General features: G+C 55.1%; 1 protein-coding gene across 2 annotated transcripts; it reads right to left on the reverse strand.

Annotated features, from left to right (window-relative positions):
• Positions 1-66: 66 nt before the first annotated feature.
• Positions 67-10,945, reverse strand: ODAD3 (outer dynein arm docking complex subunit 3). Of its 2 annotated transcripts, XM_068981186.1 has the most exons (13): positions 10,705-10,945; positions 8,983-9,104; positions 8,798-8,875; positions 6,647-6,817; positions 5,990-6,091; positions 5,764-5,889; positions 5,431-5,553; positions 4,533-4,685; positions 2,412-2,572; positions 2,169-2,325; positions 1,124-1,279; positions 429-513; positions 67-263 (listed from the first exon to the last, which is right to left on the reverse strand). In XM_068981186.1, exons 1-13 carry the CDS (start codon positions 10,943-10,945, stop codon positions 148-150), a joined length of 1,791 nt encoding a protein of 596 aa, XP_068837287.1. In that variant the 3' UTR covers positions 67-147. The 2 variants fall into 2 exon arrangements, with proteins under 2 accessions (XP_068837287.1, XP_068837288.1); XM_068981187.1 differs by lacking the exons at positions 5,990-6,091; positions 8,798-8,875.
• Between the last annotated feature and the right edge of the window lie 210 nt (positions 10,946-11,155).

The following is an 11,155-nucleotide window of genomic DNA, read 5'->3' on the forward strand; positions in this document are numbered from 1 at the left end:
GGAACATCCGGCGGCCCAGCCCCCTTCTTCACTCTGGGCATCGCCTGCCAGCTCCGCTCCCCTGTCCGGGCCGCGTTCAGCCCTTAAAGGGGCCCCCTGGGCCCCGCGGCAGGGGCCCGGAAACGCCAGGCGGGCGCGAGCGCGCGTCTAGGACCTTCGCGAGCGACCGCGCCTCTTGCTGCGGGATTCGATTAATTTCTGGGAACGCATCTTGAGCGCCGCACGGGTCACCACGTCGCTGTCATCTTCCTCACTCTCCTCGTCTGCGTCGGGCGAGGAGGGGATCGAGATGCCCATTCCTGGACCAGATTTCTCTCCCCGGCCTTTACCACCCCATCCGCACCTGGGCCCTGTATGTTCGGCCCCGACCACCTCCCGATGCACTGCCTGGGCTCCCAGCCCCGCCCCCTTTCCCTGCCTGTACTGACCAAAGAACTTGTCCTTGTGACCGGCGACAGGCAGGGCGATGCGGGTGTTGTACGCCGGCAGTTTTCCCTCTAGGGTGGCGTAGAACTAGGGGGAGGAGGGAGTGAGACAGATGGGTGTGAGTTGGCAGGGGGTACAGCGAGGTCTGTGCCCCCTCCTCCTCCCCACCCCCCTCTGAGATGTACCCCGACTCTATTCAACACCTCTGCCCACTCCTCTGCCTCTTTTTTTTTTTTTTTTGAGAGGAGTCGTGCCATGCGGCGTGTGGTATCCAATTTCCCAACCAGAGATGGAACCTTGCATTGGAAGCGAAGAGGGCGCTAACCACTGGATCCTCAGGGAAATTCTGCCCACTCTAGTCAAGTTTTCCTTGGGTGCAGCCCCATCATTTATTCTCAGCGTGCACCCTGATACCCAGCCTCCCCACCAGGCCCGCCCCTGGTCTCTAGGTCCCACCTTTCGTCCTCTAGAGAGCAGACCCCAGATTCCCACCGCCCATCCCCTCACCCTGCGGCCTGGACCTCTGGCCTGCCGAGTTACCAGGTTATCAGAGTTCCCTCTAGTAACTCTCCTGGCTCATCCCTGGCTCCTTAAACCTCATCTCTTGTCCCTAAGGCCCATTCCCGGCCCATCAGTCTCCTCCAGGGGGTTGCCCCGACCCCTCCTTTGCCGCCCCAGCCCCTGGCTGAATGGGCACCTCGCGGTCAACGACGTGGCGAAGCATCTCTGGCACGTTGTGGTTCTCGAGTTGTGAATGTAGCTTCAACAGCTTTTCCTCCACCAGGCCCAGCAGGTTGGTCAGATAGTCAACCACCTTGGGATCCAGCTCCTTTCCGACAGAGCGCCCGGTCTCCTGCGGCTGGGGGCGGAGCCGGATGAGTCGGGAGGGGCGGGGCCCCTGGGAGGCCCCACCCGGGGCAGGGCTTTGAAGTTAGGGGCTATCCACAGGAGTGGTGCTACCCTCTATTGGGTAAGGACTCTGCCCTCAAGGGCCACGCTTGTGAGGCAACTCCTCTGAACTCCAGAGACCCAAGTCAAGGGATGGGCAGGGGGACGGTGGAGGGGAGGAGGAGCCTTTTAGTGAGAGGGCAGGCTGGGATATTAACTGGAGGGAAGCCATTGCCGGAAGACCTTCTTAAGAAATGAGATTCTTGGAGAAAGGAATGGCAACCCACTCCAGTATTCTTGCCTGGGAAATCCCATGGATAGAGGAGCCTGGCAGGCTAAAGTCCAGGGGGTCGCAAATGAGTTGGATGCGACTGAGCAACTAAACAATGACAACTGAAAAATGGCAGAAAGTAGTGGAACAAAATGGCGAATACTTTCTTCAATAAATTTTTTGGTGAAAATGAAAAAAAAAAATAGGATTCCACAGTGGGCAGATTGGGTCTCTCTTGTCCATCTATGGCTGCTTCAGGATTGGAGCAGGGTCTCTTTTAGGTTTTGAGTGTGTATGGAGGGGGGGCTAGGTGGGACTTTCCCATGGGGGTGGGATTTGAAATCGGACAGGGGTCTCTGAAGTCCTGGGCCTCTTGAGTAATAAGGGGTGCTTCCTGAGATGGGGGGTGGAGACTCGGGAGTGGGTTGGGGTTTCCCATGTGTTCAGGCTTCTCATATCCTGAACAGGGCCTGGGGTGGGCTCTCTGGAGTGGACTTCAGGGTGGGAACCCCACCTGTGGGGTGGCACTGCCTTTCATGTCTAGGGAGGCTCCAGGTGAGCCTTCCTCGTCGGTGGGACCTGCCACTACAATGTGGTTCAGCTTGCCGGCCAGGTGCTCCAGGCCCTCCTTGGTAATTTGCAAGGCCCTCATGGTCCGGTCGAGTTGATCCTGAGCATCAGCACGCCGCTGCTCCTCCACCTTGAGGCGCCCCTGCAACTCGGCCTGCCGCTTCTGCTCGCTGTAGGGAGCAGAGGGACCACCACTGGGGCACTGTTGACCACTCCGGCCCCGCTCTTACCCCCACCGGGCACCATGGGGCCTCACCTCACCAGCAGGGCCTCCCCTGAGTACTTGAGGTCTTCCAGTTCCTGCTGCAGCCGCTGCTTCTCTTGCTTCAGTCTCAGCAGCGTCTGCTCGTTCTCACTCTTGAGCACCTCCAGCTGTGTGAAGGTGTCACCCTGAGCCAGGAACCGCCGCACCACTGCCTGGGGGGTGACCCAGAGAGACCCATCAGAACCAGGGGCTTGTCCTGCTCCTTCTTTCCCAGGGATGAGCGGGACAAGTCGCCTGAGCTGATGATGGCTTCTGCACAATGCTATCTCTGTGAGCCTTGGACTCAGGGCTGCCTTAAAGGTGTGCAACCCTGAACGAATGATTTTTGCAGGCCCTTCTTTGTCTATATAAGGAAAATGAATCAACCAAAATCAGATGTTGGGGCAGCGACAGCAGTGAGCACAGCTGCTTTCCAAAATCAATGTGCCAACAACCCCCACTCCTATGAGAAAATATGACTGGTCGTGGGAGCAACCCCAAGGCCAATTTCTGGAAAGACGTCTGGCCACAGCGCTCCAGATGACCCAATACATCCAAGTCCTGGAACTCCTTGGGGGTCACCCCATGGGATGAGTAGTGGGTTGGAGAGTTCCCCAAACAGAGAAATCAGACAAGGATCCAGAGGAATTAGTGTTGACCAGCCAGAGACGTCTGTGGTGGCTTAGATGGTAAAGAAATCTGCCTGCAATGTTGGAGACCCAAGTTTGATCCCTGCATAGTGAAGATGCCCTGGAGAAGGGAATGGTTACCCACTCCAGTATTCTTGCCTGGAGAATTCCATAGACAGAGGAGCCTGGCAGACTACAGTCCATGGGTCGCAAAGAGTCTGATGTGACTGAGTGACTAATACTTTCACACTTTCACAGCTGGGGACCTAAAGTCTTAGAAAATTTTGAGGAAGATGCTGCCAAGCGCGGGTCCTAGAGTAGGGGCCCAGCCTCTCTGGGATGGAGGCTGGTACTGGGCCCCAGACCCTGCTATAGAGGCTGAAGATACAGGAGAGGAGAGACAACATTCCCCATTCTCCCATTGTTGACATGCCAAAGAAGTCAGTGCCAGTGTATGCAGGAACAGGAGAGAGGGGCTTCCCTGGTGGTCCAGGGGCAAAGAATCTGCCTGCCAATGCAGGAGACATGGGTTCCATCCCTGGTCTGGGAAGATCCCACATGCCGCAGAGCAACTAAGCCTGTGCACCACTACTCCTGAGCCTGTGCGCTAGAGCCCGGGGGCTGCAACTCCTGGGCTGTGCGCTAGAGCCCGGGGGCTGCAACTCCTGGCCTGTGCGCTAGAGCCCGGGGGCTGCAACTCCTGAGCCTGTGCGCTAGAGCCCGGGGGCTGCAACTCCTGGCCTGTGCGCTAGAGCCCGGGGGCTGCAACTCCTGAGCCTGTGCGCTAGAGCCCGGGGGCTGCAACTCCTGAGGCTGTGCGCTAGAGCCCGGGGGCTGCAACTCCTGAGCCTGTGCGCTAGAGCCCGGGGGCTGCAACTCCTGAGCCTGTGCGCTAGAGCCCGGGGGCTGCAACTCCTGGCCTGTGCGCTAGAGCCTGGGGGCTGCAACTCCTGGCCTGTGCGCTAGAGCCCGGGGGGCTGCAACTCCTGGCCTGTGCGCTAGAGCCCGGGGGCTGCAACTCCTGAGCCTGTGCGCTAGAGCCCGGGGGCTGCAACTCCTGGCCTGTGCGCTAGAGCCCGGGGGGCTGCAACTCCTGGCCTGTGCGCTAGAGCCCGGGGGGCTGCAACTCCTGAGCCTGTGGTCTGCAACAAGAGAAGGCACTGCCATGAGGAGCCCATGGAGCATCGCAACTAGACAGTAGCCGCTGCTCCCAGCATCTAGAGCAAAGCCCACACAACAGTGAAGACCCAGCACAGCCAAATATAAAGAAACAAAATAATTTTTTAAAATAAGGAACAGAAGACAGGATGGTGGCCAGTGTAGATAACTCGTGTCACTTTTGCTGTGAGAGGTAGGAGAGAAACGGGGCAGCAGCTGAAGGAGGGAGGGGTGTCTTTTTTTGTACGCTGAGGAACTGACCGGGCAAAAAAAGGAGGCTGGGTGCGTCGGCTTCCCAGGGTCGGCTCAGGCCATCTGGGAGCTTGAGGGCTGAGGGCACACTCACGTGCGTTTCTGCCACGCCGGTGGCGTCCTTGACCTTGCCGAAGAGCACCTCCATCTGGTACATGCTCCAGCGCCGCTTCAGCTCCTCCTCCTTGGAGTGCATGCTGTCCTGGAGCGTGTCGTCAGACTGCAGCAGCACATGCTCACGCTGGGTCTGCTCATGGGTGGGGGTCAGGGCCCGGGTCAGTCCGCAGCTGAGGCTTAGGGCAGAGGCCAGGGGCATTGGGAAAATATCTCCCGACTGGGTTCAGAAAAGGGGGGGGGGCCCAAGCTTGGGGCCAAGTCAGGGCTTCCCAGGGGTCACTAGGGGTAAAGAGCCAGCCTGCCCATGCAGGAGACACAAGAGAGGCAGGTTCCATCTCTGGGTCGGGAAGATCTCCTTGGAGGAGGGCATGGCAACCCACTCCAGTATTCCTGCCTGGAGAATGCCATGGACAGAGGAGCCTGGCAGGCTACAGTCCATAGGGTCGCAGAGTTGGACACGACTGAAGCCACTTAGCATGCACACATGCAAGGCATCCAGGTAGGGGTCAGGAGTGCTTGGCAGGGCCTTGGTTAGAGGGAGGCCTTAGAGGCAGCGTCAGCAGGTGGGTCAGGAGCGTGGGGGCGGGGCCTGTCGGATAAGGGGACGGTTAGAGGTGGGGATCAGTTTCGGATATGGGCAAGTTTTGGGGGGAAGGATGAGGACCCCAGGAGAGTAAGGGGAGGGCTGGAGGGCGGGGTCAGGGATGTGGGAGGAGCCCTGGCATCTGGGGAGCTGGGGGCAGAGTCAGGAGAAACTTGCGAACTGCCGAAGGGTCTAGGGCCTGAGCTAATGTAGGGGCACGGCGGGGACCCCGCAGGTCCGGTCCAAGTAGGAGCAGGCTGGGATCTCAGCGCCGTATCCCTAGTGCGCCCACCTTGCGCTCCATGCGCTCGTTCTGCAGTTTCTTCTCCTCTGCGCGCTTCTTGCACTCGGTTAGATAGCGTTCGCGCTGCTTTCGCTCTCGGAACACGGTCTCTTCCAGATACTGCAGTTGGTTCTGGAGGGTGGACGGGGGAACGACAGGACCTGCTGGCGTCTACTGGGGCTCTGGGCCAGGGCTGCAGGCCCAACTCAAGACAACTGGGGCAAGTTGTGGGGTCCTGGGACAGAGACGGGATGGGTTTCGGGGCAGCTGGGGTTCAGATGCCGAGGCCAGGAGACCATGGCAGTGGCAGGGCAGGATTCCCAGGGGCCGGTGGGCTGGCACCTTGGCGATGTCCCTGGCTTTGAGCGCCTCCTGATTCACTAGGTGCAGTTCCTCCAGCTCGTGTTTCGTTTTCACCACCTCAGCCTCCATAAAGTCCAGCCGGTTCCCCAAGTGAAGGCTCTCCTCCTGGGGGTGAGAGATGGGTGAGCCTGTGACTGATGTCCCTAACTTGACTGGCCCTCCCATGTGCTGCCCCCCACCCACCCCCAGTCGCCCTGGTCCCTACTTGTAGGTAGGCCTTGAGCTGCAGGTACACACTGGTGATGTGTTCAGCCTCGTCTGCCTTCATCCGGGCCTTCTCCAGGCGGTTCTCCAGGTTCCGCATGGTCTAGAGGGAAGTAGAGACATCATTTTGCCAACAAAGGTCAAAGCTATGGTTTTTCCAGTACAGATGTGAGAGTTGGACCATAAAGAAGGCTGACTGCTTTCTTTATGCTTTCGAACTGTGGTGCTGAGAAAACTCTTGGGAGTCCCTTGGACAGCAAGGAGATCAAACCAGTCAATCCTAAAAGGAAACCAACCCTGAATATTCATTGGAAGGACTGGTGCTGAAGCTGAAGCTCTAATACTTTGGTCACCTGATGTGAAGAACAGACTCACTGGAAAAGACCCTGATACTGGGAAAGATTGAAGGCAGGAGAAGGGGGTGACAGAGAATAAGTTTGGATGGCATCATTGACTCAATGGACAAGAGTTCGAGCAAACTCAGGGAGACAGTGAAGGACAAGGAAGCCTGGTGTGCTGCAGTCCATGGGGTCTCAAAGAGTCAGACACGCCTGAGCAAACTGAACAACAACAAGAGGGAAGCAAGCCTGGGCTGGATCCCTTCCCCGCTCAGTGCCTCCCGCAGGATCGGGGCCTCTGCAGACCCCCCAGGCCCTACCTTGGCCATCTCGGTGTTGCTGTCTTGTGCCTCGGCTATCTCCAGCTCGCGCAAACTGTGCTGCAGCTGGAGTTCTTCCAGCCACTTCTGCCGCAGTCCCAGCTGGTGCCGAAGAGCGTTCAGTTGCTTCACCTTTTCGTTCAGCCGGTAGTCCAGATGCTCCAGGGCTTGCTGGAGAGAGGGAAGCAACAGTAGGGGCCTGAACCCCCACCTAGTCCTTCCTTCTCCCACATCTTGGTTCTCATCTCTCTCGTCTCTTGGTAGAGCATCTGAAACCTGGCTGATCCCGCTTCTCCTGCAGATTCTCTTTTTTTTGGGGTGGGGGGGCTGGTTTCCAGGTGGGCAGCCACTGCCCTGGTTGCCCCTTACCCATCTCCTTTGCCTTTGAAGAGGCTCTTCTTTCATCTGACCACACATACCACTTGATACTATCCAGTCTCAGGGTTTTCTGAGTCACGTCTACACTGCATGAGTGCATGCTAAGTGGCTTCAGTCGTGTCCGACTCTTTGCGACCCTATGGGCTGGAGCCCGCCAGGTCTTCTTTCCATGGGGATTCTCCAGGCAAGGATACTGGAGTGGGTTGTCATGCCCTGCTTCAGGAGATCTTCCTGACCCAGGGATCCAACCCACGTCTCTTATGCCTACCTGCATTGGCAGGTGGCTTCTTTACCACTAGCACCACCTGGGAAGCCCCACCTCTACACTGAAGATATCCCAGTTCAGCCTCCCCCTGAGGCTCGTATATCCACATCTATACTGCCTTCTAGATGTCTCCACAGGAAGCTCAAAACCATCCGTCAAAACTTGAGTATATCCTTGATCTTTCCCCAAAACTGCCCTTTTCGAATCTTCCTCATCTCAGCTCATGGCACTCTGTCCTTACAGGTGCTCAAGTCCCAAACCTTCACGTCATCCTCATCTTCTCTTTTTCTCTCCCACTTACACCCAGTTTGTTAGCAATTCTCTATTCTGTCTCAAAGCTTCCTCCAGAGAGAGCCTGGTGGCTCAGTGGTGAAGAATCAGTCTGCAGGGCAGTAGATGCATGGGTTCAATCCCTGGGTCAGGAAGATCCCCTGGATGAGGAAATGGCAACCCACTCTAGTATTCTTGCTGGAAAATTCCGTGGCCAAAGGAGTCTGGTGGGCTACAGTCCATGGGGTCGCAAAGAGTTGGATATGACTGAGCCAGATAGATCTCTTTCTTCCCATTTCTATCTCTTTTGGCCTAGGGTAGCCAGCATCATCCTTCGCTTTGATAACCTCCTCTGGATGGCTTCTAACTCTTGCCTCCTCAGAGCCCATTTTCCACTTCTCTTTTCTTTTTTTTTTTTTTTTAATATTTATTTGGCTACACCTGGTCTATAGTTATAGCACATGGGATATTTAACTGTGGTATGTGGGATCTAGTTGCCTGCCTAGGGATTGAAGCCGGGTCCCTTGCATTGGGAGTGTAGAGTCTTAACCACTGGACCACCAGGGAAGTCCCTTCACTTCTCTGATTCTTAGTATAAAATCTGCACTCGTGCAGCAAAGCCTGATGCAAGGTTCTGCCCCTGCTCACCCCCCTAACCTCACTTCCTATGGAGCCCCCCTCACTCACTCCCATTCTGCCACAATGACCTCCTTTGTGTCTCCAACACTCTACCTTTGTTCCTACCCAAGGGACTTTGCACTTGCTGTTCCATCTGTCTGGAATGCTTTTCCCCAGATCACTACTTGCCTGACCCCTTCTCAGCTCAAAGATCACCTTCCTAAAGAAAGCAAAGATCTCCACCTCACAATCTAAAAGGCAAACCCCTAACCCCCATCCATCTCTAGTGAGCCACTCTGTTTTATTTATTTCTCTTGTCACCATTGGAAATCACTTTCTTTGTATGTTTATTGTTCTTTTCTTGGGGTGGGGGGTGTCTGCTTTCTCCACCGAGATGACTCTGAGGAGTGGGGACATGGTCTGTGTTTTTCACCGTATGGCAACCAATATCTAAAGCCATGCCAGGCACATGGTCAGTGTGTGAGAAAGACTGAGAAATAAACTAATGGCAGCTGGTGTGGAGAAGGGATTGGAGAGGGTGAGATGGGGGTCAGGGAGTCAGGTGGGGACCCAGGCTAGAAATGAAGGGAGGTGGTCAGAGGAATGGGAGTGAGGCAAACCTGGCCTGTCCTGTTCTTCAGGTACGGCTTCTCTGACTTCCATTCTCGAATCACTGCCTGGACCACTTTCTCATCTCCCTGCAGGGAGGAAAGCCTGGGTCACAATACAAATTCCGGCCACCCTCTCCTTGAGAGCACCCCCTGGGGACGCTGCCTCCCCACCCCTGGAACCTCGTCCACCTCACCTGGAGCAGGGCTGTCAACTGTAGTTGCAGTACCCTGGTCTCCTCGCGGAGCTGGTTAATGGTCTCCTGATTCTTCTTGATGTTCCACTGGGTGCTCTCATAAAAGGCCTTCCGGTCACCCTCTGGGGTCATGTGAGGTGGGCAGGCAGAAGCAGAGCATCACGGAAGGGGGGACTTCCCAAAGGGAAGATCTTTTAGTAGGTATCAATAGTATAACAATATTACTCTGAGCATTTGTTATGCATTAGATGCAGGACTGGAGCTTCCCAGATGGATCAGTAGTAAAGAATCCACCTGCCAGTATAGGAGCTTCAGGAGACATAGGTTCGATTCCTGGCCCAGGAAGATCCCCTAGAGTAGGAAATGGCAACTGGCTCCAGTATTCTTCCCTGGAAAATCCCATGGACAGAGGAGGCTGGTGGGCTATAGTCCATGAAGTTGCAAAGAGTTGGACACGACTGAGTGACTGAGCATGCACGTAGAGATGCTGGACTAATCCTTTTCTTTTATTTTTCTGTACTGCACTGCATGTGAGATCTTAGTTCTCCAACCAGGAATCAAACCCACACCCTCTGCAGTGAAGTGCAGCATCTTAACCACTGGAAAGCCAGGGATGGACTAGTCATTTTCTAGGTGTCAGATAGGATGTGCCAGTATGCACATATGCATATCCATATTATACCCATTTCACACATGAGAAGGCTCATGCTTATTAGACTGTTCAAGTTCACAAACAGTCAGACTCCCGAGCACATACTTTCAACCACTATGCAACATTGCCTCCTAACAACAAAGCAATAAGTTTACACCAAGATTTCCCAACCTCGGCACAACTGACATTTGAGATAGATGATTATTTGCTGTGTTGAACTGTCCTGTGCATCATCAGATGTTGAGCAGCATCCCTGACCTCTACTCATTAGATGCCAGTAACAAACCCCACCCCCGCTGCCAAACAATGTGACAAACCAAAATGTCTCCAGACATTGCCAAGTGTCTTCTGGGGAGCAAAATAGCCCAAAGTCCATTGAGAACCACTGGTTCACACTCCATAGTATGTGCCAGGCACTGTGCCAGGCACTGTTCTAAGCACTTTACACATTTCAACTACCTATGGGGTGGTACTGTTACTATCCTCATCTAATGGTTGGACAAACTGAGAGCAATTACATTATTCTTGGTCCATGAAGATCAAACAATTATTAATAGCATATGTAGGGCCAGTATATTTGAACCCAGAAAATCTGCCTCTAGAAATCCTTCATCCTCCCATGCATGATAGAAAAGTTGAAACTACATAAAAGTAGGGGCTGCCCAGGTGGCACTGGTGGTAAAAGAACCCCCTTGCCAATGCAGGAGACGTGAGAGAAGTGGGTTGGATCCCTGTGTTGGGAAGATCCCCTGGAGAAGGGCATGGCAGCCCATTTCAGTATTCCTGCCTGGAGAATCCCATGGGCAGAGGAGCCTGGCAGGGCGCAGTCCATAGGGTCACACAGAGTCAGACATGACTGAAGTGACTTAGCACGCACACACGTAAAAGTATGAAATACAGTTCACTCTGTTCTGAGCTCAGGAAAAGTTGTATAAGATGAGGAAAACCACGACCAAGCGTGAATTTTTGCCTCCGGATACTGGACACCTGGACGAACGCTAGTGAAAGAACTCCTGCCAGGTCAGAGGGCTGTTGACTCGAGCATTCTGGGCCCTCTGGAGTCATCTTACCTAACAGTTGTATCTTCCTTTGTAACTCAGCCACCTGCATGTTCACAGCGGACTTCCCTTCGCTGGCATGGAAGGGTCCTGCCTTGGAATGAAGTGAGTGCCAGACAGGCACCAAGCCCTTGCCTCGAGAGCGGTAGGGCTTGAGCTGAACTTGAGTGGCCTTGAATTTGGAGGGGGTTGAAATTTGGTCCTGAGAAGGCATGGCGTTGGAGGCCGCCGCCCAGCACAGGGGAGACGTCATGATTGGGTTGAGGCCGAGGACTTCTGGGGGTCAGGGGAATTGCCTCTGTCTAGGATCCGTCAATTCAGGTTCCTCGGGCTCTGGGAATGCACTTGTCGACCGCTCGGCGGGACTAGCCGCATCTCCAGTTGCTAGGTAACCTTCCCCGCCTCCCTCCAGCGTTCCCATGGAAACCGCCCGCGTTCCAGTCTACGACTCTCATTGGCTGAC

Source organism: Capricornis sumatraensis, chromosome 9 (assembly GCF_032405125.1).
Source record: "Capricornis sumatraensis isolate serow.1 chromosome 9, serow.2, whole genome shotgun sequence".
Lineage (NCBI taxonomy): Eukaryota > Metazoa > Chordata > Mammalia > Artiodactyla > Bovidae > Capricornis > Capricornis sumatraensis.

Coding starts and splice junctions, on each gene's coding strand:
- ODAD3 (XM_068981186.1), bottom strand. CDS start 10,945: ATGACGTCTCCCCTGTGCTGGGCGGCGGCCTCCAACGCCATGCCTTCT. Junction 6,092..6,646: donor GCAACACCGAGATGGCCAAG/GTAGGGCCTGGG, acceptor ACTTCCCTCTAG/ACCATGCGGAACCTGGAGAA. Junction 4,686..5,430: donor ACGAGCGCATGGAGCGCAAG/GTGGGCGCACTA, acceptor ACCCATGAGCAG/ACCCAGCGTGAGCATGTGCT.